Source organism: Ambystoma mexicanum, chromosome 3p, assembly GCF_040938575.1.
Source record: "Ambystoma mexicanum isolate Mex_15411 chromosome 3p, UKY_AmexF1_1, whole genome shotgun sequence".
Classification (NCBI taxonomy): Eukaryota; Metazoa; Chordata; class Amphibia; order Caudata; family Ambystomatidae; genus Ambystoma; species Ambystoma mexicanum.
In genome coordinates, this window is record NC_090925.1 from 178,506,468 (window position 1) to 178,525,137 (window position 18,670).

General features: G+C 44.0%; 1 protein-coding gene across 2 annotated transcripts in view; it reads right to left on the reverse strand.

Annotated features, from left to right (window-relative positions):
- LOC138580218 (alpha-2-macroglobulin-like protein 1) overlaps positions 1–18,670 on the reverse strand; it is a 1,051,822-nt gene that overhangs the window by 658,383 nt on the left and 374,769 nt on the right. For both annotated transcript variants that reach the window (XM_069650580.1, XM_069650579.1), the window contains exons 12-13: positions 17,371–17,601; positions 298–355 (exon numbers count right to left, since the gene is read on the reverse strand). In XM_069650580.1, coding sequence (XP_069506681.1) covers positions 298–355; positions 17,371–17,601 — 289 coding nt within the window. The remainder of the gene's footprint in view (positions 1–297; positions 356–17,370; positions 17,602–18,670) is intronic.

Consider the following 18,670-nt stretch of genomic DNA (forward strand, 5'->3'; position numbering starts at 1 on the left):
GTCAACATCCTTCTCTACACCGCTCTCTGCCAATGTCTTCCTCTTGCCCTCCTTCAATCAGTTTCATTGCCTCCAACTACCACTTTCACTTACTCTGCCCTCCCACCCATCATGTTCCTGTCTACTTCCTGTTGGTGCCTTTCTTACGCAGCTGAACTCTGCTGCTCCTTCTGCTCTCTACACAATATAAGCACCTACGTCCTTTTCATGCATTGCTTTTCAATGCCTCTCCTCTCTGCTGCTGTCATTGATTCCTCATCCCTTTGCCAGTTCCCTACATCAAGAAAGAGTACTTACTGCATCCGTAAGTGACTGTAACCTTGCCGGTACTTGCCGTCCCTCTTCTGCCGATGGCCTGAGGAAGGGGGGGGGGAAATAGACAGGTTACAAATAATGTATCTTTCCCAATTCCTGAAAGCACTGCACCTACAGAATGGAGGAATCCCTAGAAAGCACACACACCCTCAACTTTCTTCCTATGTTCCTCTGGTTTGCATGCTCCCCATACCATTGAAAGGGAATCATGGGCATTCCCAGTACTCACAATGCCCCATCCTCACACAATTCCAGGGTATCCATAGCAGCCATGTGGATATGAGCACAATCCATTACAATTATAAGCAAGATGCACACCTGTTGCCCCCAGGCCTTAACCATTCACTACTGCCTCTTCGATTACCCACAATCCATTAGCATCAAAAACAGAATGCATATTCATTACTCATAACCACTCTCCATTTGCAGAATCCTGTCACACTGTCCATAATCCATCCTGATCACTAGCAATCAGGTGCCTACAAGCAGGGCTTTAGCCTCCCCATATAGTCCCTCACCAACTCTAACAACGTCTGTTCAGCAACCGGTTTACCTACAATCGAGCACTACGGTCTAGTGTATACATGACCCACAATTCTTCAACATTCCTTAAATGCTATACATCACCATTAATCATCGTCCCACTATTATTCTTTATTCAACATATCTGAGATGTCCTTGCAGCATTTTACATCGTACCCAATGATGACAACCCTTCCAAGAGGCTTCATATGGAATGCATTATCCATTATTTTGATTGATTTGTTTGTATAGCAATTTCGCCAAATCGCTGTACGGCATGTATAACAGCACAATAGAGTGAATTAGCACATGGAAATCGTTACTGACCTCTTCTTAGCCAATCAGAATAACTACTGGTATTGCTGCACATTGTGCCTACAGAAGCATACAGAGAAACAACAAAGCAATTTCCAGGTAAGATTTTGTTTCAACAGGACAGTTGCCTTCTGGGGTGACCTTTTATTTGCTGCAACATGCTAACTAACACATCAAAGAGAAAGAGACAAACATTGGAAAATGCCTCACTTTTACATGGAGAAACCATTTACTTTTATAGGACACCTCAAGCATTCTTAATTTGAACCTGTTCTAGTTCAAACAAGTTGCAATTGACTTTAAGACAACCATGTTATTCAAATAATACAAAATTAAATCACATTCAATTTAATAAATCCAATTCGTCCATTTACTTATCCCACTCCTACAGCACCATGTTTTACTTCAGCACAAAAACTCCAAAACATGTATTGCTACTACCACCATGTGCTTATAGCCGTACATACTTCAGGACAGGTAATTACTGCTTGGGATAATGACCCACCACCAAGTTATGGCTGTTAGAAAATATTTCTATTTATGGGTAATTTTCCCTCCAGTTGTGAACTCCCCCAACAGTTTACTGTTGTCTGACCATCGTAGCCTGACTTTTAGCAGTGGAGCTGTATGTTATGTCCATGTATTTCACTCACATTTCTTTCCCTAGGTTCATTGTGATGTACATGCATTCCTTATTGTGTATTCTGTTTGTGTTCCAATTTTTTGCCGGTGTATGTTCGAAGTAAGACAGTTGAGAGTTTCTTGGCCCAGCAGGAGTGTCTTCTGCCTGCTCATTAAAACTTAATAAATACCTTTAAATCATTATTTCTGCATCAAGCCTTACTTAACACTGGTGACGAGGATACCCCTGGACGCTAACAGCACGGCATGTACCTGCGAGCACCAGTTTTGCTGATGACCTGCCTTCCCTCGAGAGGTTAGAGCGGAGGGGGTCAGGGCCCCCAGCGCTACAATCGCACTGCCCTGCTCTGTTTGGAGCGGCCCCCGCCTTTCCGCCTTCGCTCCCCACGGACAACGCTGTGCGTGTCGGCACCAAGCAGCGCAGACACGGAGCGACCAACCCAGCCAACCAAGCAGCGGACACTGGAGCCCCGACATTGACAGGTCAGAGGAGGGGTGCCGCATGAGAAGGGAGGTGTTATTTGGGGACATTCCAGGGCTTGCGTGCCTTGTTTGTATTTCAGTGGAAGCTTGCGCACCACCGGTAGGGGAAGGCCTCCTCCCTCTCTTCACGTCATCACGCAGCATGTGGGCGGGGCCAGCTATAACACACAAGCTCTTTGTTTATTGCTTCTTTACCCCACATGACTGTTGCTTGGCAACCGCAATTTGTTTACGTGGTGCCACGAACAAGGAAAGCAAAGCAATCTCGGTCAAAGTATATTCCATTGTGATGCCATAAATGATGCCATAAAGACTTTCACAAGGAAGTTCCACTCCATTGTGTAGGCTGGGAAGAGCACTACTGCCTGTGTGAAGGTTTCTTTTGTGATGTCACAGTCAGTACCGCAACTTGGACAGCCACTCTGTTCAGCCACAAGTTCCACTCAGGTCATTTAGTGTTCTGTGCCCGGACATTACTAACACTTGTCAAGCATCATCCCAGAACAATAAAAAAAAAGTCTTTGTTTTCTCTTGGAAACTGCTTGTGATTGATAATATGGCTGCAGCAATTCCTCCTCCTGCACCTTTTCACAATGAGCCAGGCCGCCCCCCAGTGAGGTGGGACAGATGGATCCGCATGTTTGAGAACTACATAGTAGCTATTGGAGGTGACAGATACAGTTCTGCCAGAAGGAAAGCTGTACTTCCTCACAACCTGGGTCCTGCGGGGCACATCGTGTTCGATGGTCTCACACTTGGCACCGACGAGGGTGCTGGCGATGCAGATGAATATCTCATAGCTATAATGAAAACTGAAGAACACTTCAAACCAAAAATAAATTTAATGTTCAAGACACATACGTTTTTCAGCGTGCCCAAGATAATGCTGAATCCGTGGAATCTTATGTGGGGTCTCTGAGGACTAAGTCACACGTGTGACTTCTGCGACTTGACTGACTCTCTCATTAGAGATCAATTGGTTCGATGTACAAATAGTCCTACAGTACTAGAGAAATTGCTTGCTAAAGATGTTTCTCTAGAACAAGCCATAGAACTCACCCGCAGCATTGATCAGACCTCCCAATATATGAGGGTTATGAAACTTGACATGCAAACCACACAAAGTGCTGCACAAAGCGTGTGTGCGATGACATCAAAGAAAAAAGTGACTGTCAAAAGAGACTGGTGGAACCAAAGTTGTTCCAGGTGCAGAAACCCCAAACATTCAGCCAATTATCCCACATGCCCAGCAAGATTTGCTGACTGTTTCCGATGCAAGCACAAAGGACATTTCGCTAATATGTGCAAAGAGTCCTCAATAAATGCGATAAAACAGAGAGATCTAGACAACTAGATGACCAACCAACCTCCTACCAGGACATTGGAAGGGCCACCGGTTCAAGAAAGAAACACCAAACACATATTTCACATCTATGCTGTCTCAGGTGATATTAAAGGGCCAGTTGATCATTTCTTAGTTGATGGATGTCACCTCAAGATGAAAGTGGATTCAGCCTCTCCATGGACAATTATTTCTGAAGACACATTCAGAAATGTTCTTCGCAAAGATCCTGAAATGTTGGTTCCTGCCAAAGTTCAACCTTGTGGCTATGGGGAGTCCACCATCACACTAATTGTGAATGTCATGGGAGTGTGTCATATAGAGGAAGTGAATGCTCTGCAGAAATAATAGTGGACAAAAAGGGAGCATCACTCTTAGGTTGGGACGAACAAAGAAAACTGGGGATTCGCATCCAGGCGAGTGCCGTGGAGCCGGTGACCATTGCAGAAATTGAAGACAAATGGTCGAAAGAATTCCCTGAAGTTTTCGCTTCAAAGCTGGGAAAACTAAACAACTTTGAACATAACATCAAGTTGAAAAAGAGCGCACAACCTGTGGTGCACAAAGTGAGGCCGGTGCATCTGAAGTTAAGGCAAAAACTGCGAGAATAACTTGATGATTTGACCCAAAAAGGTGTCATTGGGGGTTATTACGAGGTTGGAGGTAACCATGGCGGTATTAGCGCCATGGCTGCCTCCAAAACCTCACCGACTCCGCCCTGGTGAATGGAGCTATTACCGCCCCATTCCAAGGTTGGTGGGGGGTAATTCCCCATTCACCAGGGCCCTTCCCCATTCCCATTTCAGCCCCCATAGGGCTCAATGGGAATGGCGAAGGCGCTAATAACGGTACCGCAATTTGCGGTACCGTTATTAGCACCAAAGTCCCTTTGCGGGTCCTGTCCTTAATGCCTGGTAAAAGCAAGTGTTAAGGGAGGACCCGCAAAGGGAACTCGTAATAGGGCAGTAAGGGATTACCGGTACCCTTACCGGTACTGGTAATCCCTTACCGCTCGGGTCGTAATGAGGCCCATTGAGCGTATTGATGGCACTGAGTGGCCCTCTCCTGTAGTACTTGTCACCAAGAGCAATGGTAGTTTGAGACTTTGCGTAGACCTCAGGGATCTCAACAAGAACATTTTGTAGAAAGACATCCTTTGCCTGTAATATCGGTTTCTGTAGCTACCCTAGCTGGTTCTCGGTGATCGATCTATCCGCAGCTTATCATCAAGTGACGCTGTCTAATAACTGCCAACATGTCACAGCTTTCGTCATCACAGAAGGCACTTTCAAGTTTCTACGCATGCCATTTGGTTTGGCATCAGCTGCTTCAGTGTTCCAGAGGGTTATGGAGGAAGTACTCAAGGGCCTTAATAATGTTACAGTATTTCAGGATTATATATTAATTTATGCTGATTCTGAGAGTGCACATGATGGTGTTTTGAGAAGTGTGTTGCAGAGATTGAAAGAAGCTGGACTTACGGTACAGAGAAAGAAATGTAGAATTGCCCTCAGGGAGGTGGAGTATCTAGGACACAAAGTGTCTGGTCAAGGGGTGTCACCAAAAGCCAATTTGGTAGAGAGTATTTGTGGGGTGCCTGTCCCAACAGATAAAGACCAACTTAGATCTTTCATGGGGATGGCGGAATTCTACCACAAATTTGTTGATAAGTTTGCCACCAGCTCCTCGCCACTGAGAAATCTTTTGAAAAAAAGGGGTAAATTTCAGATGGTCTGAAGACTGCCGGGTGGTGTTCACAGCCATAAAAGAAGGTACATCAAAGGCCCCTTCATTAGGTGGTTTTGTTAGTTGGAGGAAGACAGTGCTTATGGTGGATGCTAGTCTATCAGGTTTGGGGGCCTCACTTTGCCAATTAGAATCAGGGAAGGAAGCTCACATAATAGCGTTTGCTTCCAGGCCTTTGAGAGGAGCTGAGTGAAACTACTCAGTCATAGAGAGAGAGGCTTTAGCTGTGTACTGTGCCATTCTGCATTTCAATTTTTTTCTTTGGGGACAGGAATTCCAAATTAAATCTGATCACAAACCAATGGTACAACTGTTGAGTAGCAATGATTGGGCCAAAGGTTCTCCAAGGATCTCAAGATGGATGGTAGCATTACAGGGATATAATTTCAAGATGAGCTATATACCTGGCAGGGATAATGTGGCTGCCGACTGCTTATCAAGGCTGCCTACAGAGAATGCTGAAGATGTCACAGGAGTGGTCAATGAAGAAGACATGACCATCTCCGATGTGGCTGCATGTGCTGTGGGGAGAGAGGAATTGTTTGAGGCTGATGCAGCAGACACGTTACTGTCTAGAGTAAAGGAATGGACAAGGGGTGGGTGGCCTAATATAGAAGTCTTGGATAGAAATTTTAATCGCTACTATGAAGTTAAGTTGGAGTTAAGTTTGTCTGAAGATGGGGTAAAGTTGAGGAGAGGTTCAAAAATAGTTCCTCCTTCGGGCATTAGATCCCGGTTGGTCAGTTTGGCTCATCAGTGTCACTTGGGCATGAGTGGCACCAAAAGACACCTGAGACAATCATATTGGTGGCCTGGTATGGACAGTGAAGTAGAGAAGAGTATTCGGGGATGTAAAGAATGTGAAAAGGCAGACAAAGGCAAGATTGTCAGGGAAGTTCCCCTCAGTCCTGTTCAGGTCCCCAGTGAACCATGGAAGAAACTTGCAGTAGACATAATTTGTCCCATTCAATGGTTAGGTGATTGGTTTAAGTTTATGGTGGTGTTAGTTGATTATCATTCCAAATGGCTAGAATGGAAAGCTTTAAGGGAAGCCACCACCAATGAGTTGATTGCATTTTTGAAGGAAGTTTTTTTAGGGAAGTTTTTCCCACAGAGATCATCACAGACAATGGGGTGCAATTCTGCTCAGACAAAATGAAGAAGTTTTTGGGGCGTTTTAGCACTAAACATCTACAGACCACTTTTTACCATCCAATGGCAAACGGGTTAGTTGAAAGAGCCAACAGGTTTGTTAAAGGTGGTATACAATTGGCACTTTGTTCGGTTTTAGAGTGGGCTGAGCTCTTAAAAGAAATGGTCTGGAGCTATTGTACGACATCTCATTCCACCACTAAAGTTTCACCGTTTGTGTCTCCTAAGGGCCGGCAACCAGCCACTGGGTTGTGCCCAGGATGGTTAGGAGTTGCTGGGTGTGTGGAAGTAAACAGGCAGAAAATAATGAAGTTAATCACTAACAGCCAAAACGAATACAAACAAAGATTTAATTTCACTTCCAAGGTTAAAGATGTAGAGTATATAGTGGGAGATTTTGTATTGATAAAAAATCCATGTTATGGGCTGAAATGTGTGGAAAACAAATTTTTGGGTCCCAAAAAGGCTCCAGCCATACGTGGTAGTGTGGTCATACTTCAGAGAGGTGAGTGCTGGTCAAAATCCAAATTGGTCAGTAGTACATCTTTACCTGGTGGTGAAGAGTTGAGTGAGGATAAAGTAGATTGTGAGATCAATGAGGAACAGGGAGAGGGTTATGGAAATCTGACAAGGAAAGTACTGAAAACACAGACCTCAACATGGGAACATCCAACAAAAGGGCAAGGAAAATACCCAACCGTTTCAATTACTTTTATCTTGAATAATGTGATTATTGAGTTACTTCTGCATATAAGGAGGGAGGTGTGTTATGTCCATGTGTTTCACTCACATTTCCTTCCCTAGGTTCATTGTGATGTACATGCATTCCTTTGTACGTATTCTGTTTGTGTTCCAATTTCGTGCCGGTGTATGTTTGAAGTTAGACAGTTGAGAGTTGCATCTTGCCCCAGCAGGAGTGTCTGCTGCCTGCTCATTAAAACTTAATAAATACCTTTAAATCATTATTTCTGCATCAAGCCTTACTTAACACTGTACTCCGCTGGGCTTTTTCTCATCTTGTTAAGGGGAAACTGACATGACCTTAAGACTGTCAGTACTGGGAGACTTTGTTTCCCTTAGTCTTTCACTTTGTTGATATTTCTTAGTGACATTTTATCAGTGCACCAAGTACATCATAGTACAGTGCACGGGGGTCCCTTTTTTAAATTTTTAAGGCCCTATACACCTTCAAAGGATTTTTGTGAATGTACAAGTATGCCTTGGACAGAGCTGGTGGCAGCTGTTACTTTTCATGTGTTTTCAACTCTTTTTAATGGTCCAAATCGTGTTTATCGCATTTGGCTCAGGACAGTGACCAGTGTCTAAATGGCAATGCTACAAGGTCCTTTGTTCTGTACTTTGGCCATCTTGTCCATTTGCCTTCCCCAGGTCAAGCCGACCCGGGAAATTCCTTATTTGGTAATACAGGCCGCTGCGCAAACCGAGCTTTCGCTGGCTTCTGCATGCCTTGTGTGTGTGCCTCCAGGATCTGGGCTGGAACCGTCTAGTTCCAATATACATCCTGGGTACCAGGATGTGTGGTGTGCTGGGATGACTGGAACCCCCATGTTCTGTGATTGGTCCACATCTGGGATGGCTGTATGTGAGCAGATCTCATATTGGGATGGCTGTATGTGAGCAGATCTCATATTGGTTTCTCTTTGTTTTTGCACGAAGGAGATTTTGGATAAGCGAAGGCATTTTACGCCCATTCCAGGTCAATCTTCTGAGGTCACACCAAACTTAGTAAAGGAGCCAAGTATCCTGAATCAACGAAGCAGATCCATGGAAGCGCTGGTGACCCACTGGAAGGTTTGGCAGCCCGAGCTCGCTGTCGTCCCATCGGACTCCCTGTTTCTGCTCGAACTTAAAAGACCTGCAAGGGCGCTTTGACCCCTTGGAATAATGGGACCCACTATTCTCGACACCTCCAACTTTACCAGTAAACAAGCCTCTTCGGAAGTGTTCCTGGACTGCCGAGTGAACTGACCAGCTCATACCAGACCTTTACCCTGAAACCGCCGCCGTCTCGAGTTTCAACTTGAGCCTTTGGAGACTGTAAGCTCTGGTTATAAGGCACTCTCCTGCGAGTTTCGTACACCTAGCATTCCTAGTTCTGGAATTGGGAGAGTATGCCTGTACCCAAGCATACACGGTCACCGTGTCACCCAGCTGTGGTGACAAACTTCATCAGTGCCTTGTGCTGTGCCCCCCTGTACCCTAAGACTTGCTGCAGAAGAACTGGCCTGATGCCTTCATCAGTAGTGGAGAAATCGCTACTGTCCTGCTACAGAATCATTCCTGGGCGCAGTCACTGAAAGCCGCACAACTGCAGAATTTGAAGCAGCGACCGAAGTGGACTTGACTGTCGAAGTTTGGTCCAGAGTGTACCGATGGTTGGTGAGTACTTGCAAACCTTACCAGTGGTGTTTGGCGCATTCATCAATTTTTACGCACGGGTGTCCCCTGACGGACACTCTTCCTTTATCGAGGAAGCCCGTGTTACTGATCTATTCCCAACTCTTGTATCCTGTTCTGCCCTCTTGGGGAGACCCTCCACAAATAGTAGGTACTTATTCTTCACTGCCTCACCCACCTTCCTGGGTCGCTGCAGCCCCTTGAAGAAACTCTGTTTTGACTTAACGGCATGATCACGTGCACCAACACCGAAGGTATTTTTGAGATCGAGGCTCCACTCATCTTAGGGACTGCACTGCCTCTTAGTTAGGGTTGGCATTGTGAAGGACTGCCAAACCGATATTTGCACTGTGTGACCCCTTTCCTTACAGGTTGTGGATCTATATTGTGTGCTATTCCTTTAGGCCATTGGTTGATGTATATATGTTTGCTAGATTACTGTTGCGTTGGTTTTGTTCTTACTGCTGAATATTTACTTTATGTTTGATTTAAAAGGCCTTTAATAAATATATATATATATATATATATATATATTTAATATACACCTAACAGAGAGTAATATGTGTTATTGTTTACTGTGTGTGCTCATTGTGGGCTCTCAATCACCCTCACCAGTCCTGAGACCTAGTCTTGACCGCCGCCAATGCTATCTTGATTGGTCTGGCTTGTCCATAAATTTACCCTGTTCCAAGAAACTAAGCTGGCCTTCTGAACCTCAGCCCACCAGGTCAGAGTTCTGAAATCCATCTTAACAATGGCCCACTCTATAAGGCTATAGTATAGCAGTGACTTAACACAGTTATTACCAAAGGGAAAAGTAGAAAAAGTTTAAGATATAATACAAAATCCAAATACAAATATCTGAGATAGTTCTTGAAGTTTTATAAAACACAAATGTTGATACCTTTAATTGGGCTAACAAAATATTATGCCAGATGGTAGTTCCATAAGAAAGTAAACCAAAACCTTTCTCGCACATTGAAATGTTGTGGAATTGTGGATGCTGTAGGATTAACTCAAAGAATGCAGATGTACACCATGACTGTCTGGGACTTTGCCTGTAATGGTGAGAATCTCTGAGTGAAGTATGCAATCATCTAGGAATTGGTGAGGAATCATTGTTGAGGTTTGAAGCAGTGCCACAAAGTTGTGAATGTTAGTTCATGTGCAAGGCAGCGTTGCAAATGCCAATGAATTTTCGGTGCAATGCAAGATTTTTCTGGGAATGTTGAACAGTTGTTGTTAATGCATCTACCATTGCTGGGAATGTTGGGTCATTTTAGATGATGGGTGCTTCTGTTCTGGGAACATTGAGCTTTTGTGGGGGAAGCATGACTAATGTTTGGAATTGTGAGGTATTTTGAATAATGTGAAGATAACATCCCTGAAAATGGAATGGATGAGTTCTGAGATGAGATAGTGAAGATAAAGATTGAAGATTGAGTAAATGGGCCTCATTACGACCCAGGCGGTAAGGGGTTAACGGCAGCGTTAACAGCGCCGACCCTTACCGCCTGAGTACGAGGTCCCTTAGCGCCATGGCGCTTTTAACACCTGCTTTTAGCAGGTGTTAAAATCCATGGCGCTAAGGGACCATGGAGTTAATTACGCCACCGTAATTTACGGTGGCGTAATTAACGCCTTCCCCACTCCCATTATACCCTATGGGGCAAAAATGGGAATGGGGAAGGGTAAATGGGGATTGGGGACTTACCGCCCCGCCAAGGTCGGAATGGGGCGGTAAGTCCGCCAACCACCATGGCGTAAACGTAGTTTACGCCATGGTGGTAAAGTCACGGCCCAGGCGGTAACTTACGGCCTGGGTCGTAATGAGGCCCAATGTGTTGGGGGTAGTACGGGTCTGTGGAGTGTATACAAGTCTTAGAGAAGCATTGGTAGAGATCACTCATCTATACAGTACACCAGTGAGACTGTTCAGGAACTCTGGCTAGCCCTGTCCATTTTGGGGGCACTCAGGAATAGTTGCTGACATGCAATCTGCAAGAAAAATACACAGTCTGCCTGTAACATATGAGAGATTTCTTAGAGTGTTGATTAGTTTTGGGCCATACGAAAGGGCCTTTGGCAGGGGGAGGGGGTGGTAGAGCATTGTGGGAAGTATAGCACTTTTTCTGGTCACATTCAAAAGTAATTGTGAGATGTGCAAGGGAGGACATTGTTTAGAAATTGTGGGTGTTGTACTACTCTGGGTGTAGACGATTGGATTTGTTAGTATTGCAGGTGGACCGTTGGAGAAGTGCACTTTACTGTTTTGGTGATTTGGTTTTGAGACAGGTATGACTACCTTTGCTAAATATACTGACACATTGTAATCAGCATGCTATAAGATATGATAGAAATGATTTTTCTGAATATTGAATTTCCATGATTGAGAATATTGCACAATTGTGTTAATTCGTCCATTTTCGAATTACACTGAAAGGATTGCTCTTTGTGGGGTGCATTTAAGGGCCGCCAACAGAAGTCCCTTTCACACGAATAGCAGGCATTTAAAAACTGCAACCAAAAACCGGCTGTCCTTTGCTTTCCCTATCACATGAATGGCAAGCATTTAAACATTGCAACAAAAACGGCCAGGCTTTTTCTTTTGTTCATATAAAGTTTGAGAGCCATATGGAAAGGGGCCTACTTATCATTATCAATGGACAAGTAGCAGAGTAATTCACACAAGAAGGAGGAATCAAAGAATCCTGTGACATGGAAAACAGGATTTTTAAACATTAAAAGCAAAAATGGCCTGCACATGTGTTTGCAAATAATAACGGCTTTAAAAAGCCACAATGAAAAAAGATATCACTGTTCACAGAAATATTTCAGGAAAGCAAAACATGATGTAGGGAGTGACCAAAGCAAAACTCCAGTAACATGTGAAGAGACACTTAGTTCAGGAAAAACCTAGAAGCCAGTCGAGCCCTGGTAGCAGGGTACAAAGCTCAGGCCTCTGCATACTACCAAGAAATAGGGGCTGAGAAAGATAAATGAGATAGATTAGAAAAAGAACTGGCTAGATTTAATCAGGAACCCGGAACAGTTACGGAATGGAAGGGTGATCCCTGATTATGGTGTGACGCCCCCTGTACCAGGGACCTCAAGCTAGCTCACTACCCTGCTTGCGCAAGGCACTTCTAACATCTTACCTATGAGTCAGCAAGAACCAGGAAATATGAGGGAGCTGGACCCAAGCAGGCATTGCACGACTGAGCAAGAAGGCCAGCCCCCATCAGAGATTGATGGACGTGCCTCATTGCTTGGGTTTAAAAATCTTTTGGCAAATATATCTGACAAGGAGGACTCCTTTGAAGAGAAGATCAGGGAGTTTGAATGGCAGAGACATCAGCTATAAAGGGACCACATGGTCCACTTTGCAGATAAAGAAGAGTCTGAGTTTAGGCCCCAGAAGAGCACCCTGAAAATCTCCACCCATTCAGGGAGGTGGGGGGAGTTTTCCACCAAACCCGGAAGAAGGGAGGAGTCAGATGAGTACTCCCCTGTGCGAAAGAGGGAGTCCAGGAAAGTGACCCAGCGAGCCCACAATACAACAGGGGAGAAGAGACTAGGCCCTGTCATTCTGGGAGAGACTCCCAGTCTCAAAGAATCAGGCAGCGCCGAGGGGACGGGGATGGAACCACAAATATTACTAGCTCTGAGTCTGAGGGAGAATGGACTCAGGTGCAGTGGAAAAAAAGGCTGCCAAACAAAAGAGAACTCTGGTAAAAGACCCCATTAGACAAATAAAAGCCATTAGAAACTTCATAACCCTTTATCATAAAAATGCAAAGTACTCAGTCTGGGAGCATCTGGAGCTGTTTGACCAGATAATGACGTCATTTGGCATCAAAAATGACCATAATTCTGTGGTGTTTGCCAAATGGACATTCTCCCCAGAATACGCCAGCTTCTTTGCTGGCCTGGAGGATCAAAGTCATTTAGGGTGGTCTATCTACAAGGCGGCCATCTTGAAGCACTTCTCTGTGCCCCGGATCCCCCAGGAGGCTCGCAAGGCAGCCTACAACCTGCAGTGCGGAGAGGATCAGGCACCAAGAGAGTTTTTCCAAGAGTTGAAGCGGGCATTTGCACAAACCACTAGACGGGTGCGCACGAACAGTAAGGAGTTCATTAATACCTATTTTCATGCCCTCCCTAAATACATCATGATGCAGCTGGTTAGGGACTTCCATGATGAAAGGACCCTGTACTGGGTAATAGAGCAAGCTACCCGGATCTATGAGGTCAAAAAGCCTGTGGAAAATAAGAATTCCCTCAAAAATTCCACCCAACCAACACCTCTGCTGCTGCAAAGGTCGCAGAGGTGAAGAATACTCACATTTTGGACCTATAAATGGATGGACACTAAAAATACACCTCCTGCGAACAAACCAAATGAGAGACAGAGGAGACCCTCTGACCAGTCCCAAGCAGGTGGGAGCCAGGCAGGGTACCACACAAATGTGTCATCTGACTCTGCCACCTACATAAGCCTGAGGTACAAGGGGAATAGACCTACCTTGGGGTACGCATGGACTCCCCCAGCTCAAGGGGGGTCCAACCAGGTAAGTATGGCTCCAGGAAATTTTCCTCGCAACTTTTCCCCAAATTTCCCACAAAACTTCCCTCAGGAGGGCAGTACTATTCCACCCTCCAATTAAAGGTTCTTTCCTAGGTGCCCTGCAAATCCCAACATCAAGAATACTCCCCCTCTCTCTCCCCACTTTCCAGGAGTTTAGATCACTAAATCAGGAAAACGGGAGACCAAGAATGGAGGGCTACCAGGGAAACCCTCCATACCCAAGCTACTCTGGGAGAAGTGACAGTTACCCTTCCCGAGAGCAGCAAAGATTTGACCCTAGACCCCTGTATCAGCCAGAGAGGGTGTCACAACTGGAGCGCCAGGTCCAGAGCTTGACCCATGACCTGGCACCTGTACTTCTGTCATTGTAACTGAAAACCGAGTTCCTATGTGAGTTTCCCATTGTTTGAAGCGTGTGTGTCATTTCCAGCCCCAGTAAAATTAGTGGGATTTGCTTTTTTGTTTTTCTAAAAATTTCTTTTCACCTTTGACAAGTGTTTTTCCTAGATTATTTTCCTTCCCCTATCCTACTCTGTGCTTGTATTTTGCATTGCTTTTCCTTCGTTTTTCATGGCTTAGAGCCTGCCCGTGATTTCCAGCTACAGCTAAATTTAGTGAGATATGCATTTTCGTTTTTCTATTTATTTTCACATTTGAAAAATTGTTTTTCCTACTCTATCCTTCTTCCCTCATCATAGATCACGGATTAGAATTATATTCCCTTTTATTTTTTTTCTTTCTCATGTGTTGCCTGTGTTTAAATTGAATTTCCTATGTGTGCTAGCTAATCTGTTTTGAAGCCCTAATTGTCGCCTAGTATAAGCAGCCCAAAGTACCCTTGTGTGCTGTCCCATAGCAGTAGTATCAAATCATTGAAACACCATTTTTCCGTTGTCGCAGGGGGGAACGCTTAACCTTCCTACAATCAGTTGAATGGAATTGTTCTGTCTTGCTTTTCATAAAATGAAATAGGAGTGGCATCACAGTATCCCTTAACCTGGTTAATTTCTAGAAGTCTGTGCATTTGTGTTGCCACAACATTAGTGGCTGCTGTCATATATTTGTCCTGATTTGATATTAAAGTAATACATTGATAAAGTATCCAGACAACACACCGGCCACGTTCCTGGTCTATTGGGACAAAGGGTGCTGGTGGAGGTTGAGTGCGAGACGGGTTGAAGGCCTCCTTAAAAAGAAGTCTGTGTAATAATAAAAAGCGTTTTATTGTGCGCCACCTTCATTTACAAGGGAAGAGTTCCCTGACTTGCTGGTGCTACATAATATATCGTGACATCTTTCAATTAGAACATTTTAAATGGAGAACTGGTCTAATGAATGTTAGGTAGAGCAGAAATGTGTCATCTGGGGATTGTGGCTAATTCAGGAAATTACTGCAAATGTCAATGACTAAAACAATATACAATGGCCTTTACCACACATTTAACTGTTTTGGGTAATAATTGAGGATCTTCTAATAGTGAGGCTATGTTTCATAAAGTAAATGTCTTTTGTGGGAATTTTGATAGGATTGTGGTTTAGAACATTGAAGTACCTGATTTTGGGTCATGTATGATTGTCTCTACCTCAAAAGGTGATGGATTGTGGCTAATATATCAGACTCATCAATGACTGTTGTGGAGAACATTTACTATTGGATGCTTTCTGATTATATTCTTGAGGAATTTGGGGTCATTAAAAGAAATACAGGTGTATTTAAGGTCTTGTTTGTAGTTGAGCCATGTTGGGGGGGGGAGGTTGCAGAATACCTAAGAGTGTAGGTTATGAAGAATAAATATTCTCTGCATGCAACTCTTACTGTTTTACTGCCTGGTTGTTGGCCACCTAATCCTGCACATATTCTCATTGTCTTTGTCTTAACGCTGCTAATACTGTCATTCTCTTCTCTCCGCCACATCTATTCTTGCTCCTCTTTCTCCTCCTGCTCTTTTATTTCATCAATTACACTACCTTTTTCTTCCTCTGCATGTCATTTACCAGCATTTTTGACTCCTCGTTTTCTTTTTTCTCTGCATATCGCCAACATTGCCCATACATGTTTCCAAACAAGCAATATTCACAACCCTAGTCCATTACTTTCTTTCCGCATGGCTAAACTTCCTAATCCACATTTTTCTTCTTTTGATTGTTGCTCTGCTCTCTTTATTGATCTTCCTGCCTATCAACTCACTTCTTTGCGTTCTATTAATAATTTGGCAATCCGCACACTGTTCAGTTTTTCTCCTCACTCCTTTATTTACCCTTTACTTTGCTCTATTTCTTGGCTTCCCTTTGGATCCCTTCTCCTTTCTCACTTTCTATCTATTGTCTTTAAATGCGTTCATGGTTTGGCCTCTTCTTATCTACCCTGTTTTTTTATTTATGTTGCTTCTCGTCCTCTACATTTGCAAACACACATTGTACTTGTTGATCCTAAAACTCTTTGTGCACATTTTTGTTTCCGTTCCTTCTCACTTCCTGCATCAAAGCACTGGAATGCCCTAATTGATCTCCTCCTACTCTTTTCTTTATTTCACTCTAATCTTAAACCTTTTCTACCATCCTCTTTGCCAAAGTCAAAAACCTATGGAACTACCACCTGAGCATAATATTTTATTAGTCCAATAAAAGGTTTCAAAACATGTATATTACAACATTTTGAGAAATGCCTCAGATATGTTGTATTTTATTTATATTTATATAGCACTTTATGCCAAAGCGCTGCACATAATTAAAACGGCACAAACTGTCATCATGAAGAAAAACAGCAAAGAATAAGAAATTAACAAAAGTTATTTGAGCTGAGTACACAACAAAGAATAGGAGAAAAGAGAACGTAGGGCCAACGGAAGTCCATTCCAAGGCAAGTAAAGTTAAAGAACGAAAACGGGACTAGGCACAAGAGGGACAAGGAACCATACGGAGAAATAGAGATTGAGAAAGAAGAGATTGAGTAGGAGAATAAAAAGAAACAAGGGAAGAATGATACAGAGGAGCAAGATTATGAAGAGATTTAAAGACAAGACATAAGAAATGAATGTCGAGAATGAAAAGAAAAGCCTACGCAATGAATTTCGAGAGTGAAAAGAAAGCCAACACAACGAGAGAAGTGCAGGGTTAACGGAGTCCCGGGCAGATAAAGAAAATAGAAGACAAACTGAAGAATTATAAATAGATTTAAGTGAATGTAAGTGAGAGGCAGGAAGCCCACAAAATAACGAATAACAGTAGAAGAGTCGAGAGAATATAAGGGATGAGATAAGAACTTTTGAGGTATGAATAGAAAGATAGGGTCTGGTCTTACGTATATTAAAGGGATGGACTCTACACGAGCGAGCAGGGGAAGAAATATGATTAGAAAAAGAAAGGGAGGAATCAAGATAAACTCCTAGATTATGGGCCAACAAAGAAAGTGGGAGAACAGGGGGGGGAAAGAACTAGAAGGAGGGTGCAAAGGAGGGGGACTATCGAAAGCAGGAAAGCAAAGTATCTGAGTTTGAGAAGAATTTTACATGAGGTAGTGATTGGACATCAATGATTGAATGACTGAAAGATGAGACAAAATACTAGTGGGAGTTTCAGGTAAAAAAAGAAGAAAAGGGGATGAAAAGCCCCCACAATTCCACAAAGTGTCAATGTATGAGAAAGGCTTTGGCACATTGTTAGTACAGGTTTAAACTACTCTTGTTGCTCCCAAATACCCAAGAATGCTTGGATGCACACCTCCCGGTCCCTGCACAGACACCCCTTCACATGCAGTGCATTTGCACGCCATTGGCACTTGTTCCCCTTAATGGAGTCTCCCATTTGCCAAGGGACCCACACATCCTCCTCAGGCTTAAGTACTCACATAATAGTGTAGACAGAACCATTTAGCTTTTCCCAGGTCCTCCTTGCTGAGGGTGTATTCCACTGTGATGTCCGCGTGCTGGCCACATGCCACTCTTTCCGTCACTGGGTGAATGTGCAGGGTGCTCTTGGCATTGGAATAGAAGGGCTGCAGGCTCAGGTAGGCATTGTTGTAATACACATTTATCGTATCATAGTCATACCATTGTGGTTGATTAAGACTCAGCGTCCCCTGCAACGGTTAAACATAACATATGAAGATGGTGATGGGAATGAAAATGAGAAAGAGAGAGAGAGACAAATGAATCAGAGATGGATTGAAGAAATGGAGAACTGCAGAAAAAAGGGAGTGTAGGGGAGAAAGAGGAATACAGGGAAGGAGTAAAAGAAGGAGCACGAGATGTAAGGCGCCTTCTCTGCAGCCTCTCTGTTAAACACCCACCCAAGGACACAGACAGCTAGAAGATGGACCGTCTTTCAAAATCCAGGATCTCCAAGGATTGTCCCCCACTCTGCCTCTGGAATAGGGGCCTGATTCTGCACTTCTTTGGCTACTTAGTGTTTTGGGGGCCTCTCCCAGGGTCGCGCAGACCTGTTACGGCGAATGTCTCGAGGGGAACTGAGACTCTTGACGTATTTCGTGGCCTATGTTAATCGATAATGGGGTGGTTGCCCAGAAAGCATAATTTTCACAGCATCACTAATGAAGGTGATCGGTTGGCAAGGTTGAACACCCCACTGCAATATGCGTTTGCCCTCCACCTGTACCGACAGCAACACAGAGAGAGCAGGAGCAGTGAGTGAGTGAGCAACAGAGGAAAAAAGTAGAGAGAGAGAGAGAGAGAAAGAATGAAAAGGGACATAGAGAAATAGGGAATGAAGAGAGAGACAGAGGGAGAAGAGCGAGACAGAGAGAAGGAGAATGGAGAGAGAGACAGGGACAAGAGAGGGAAAGAGAAGGATAATGGAGAGAGACAGAGGAAGAATGGATAGAGATGGAGGGAAAAGAGAGAGAGAGAGGGAGCATGGAGAGACATGGAAGAAGAGAGAGCGAGACGGGGGAGAATGGAGAGATAGACAGAGGAGAGGAGAGAGACAGACATGTGGGATGTTTCAACCCACTAAGCTCTGTCCTGTGACATCCCTGTGTGCAGATGGTGAAAGAATCATCAAAAGTGGCCGCAAAAGCCCTATGTGCGCCAAAAAATTGCGCTTTGAAACCGAAACAGATGGCTGCCAAATCTACTTTGCCTTTTGTCAGTGGTGAAATAGAGACCTCACAGCTGAAACATGTTACTGGG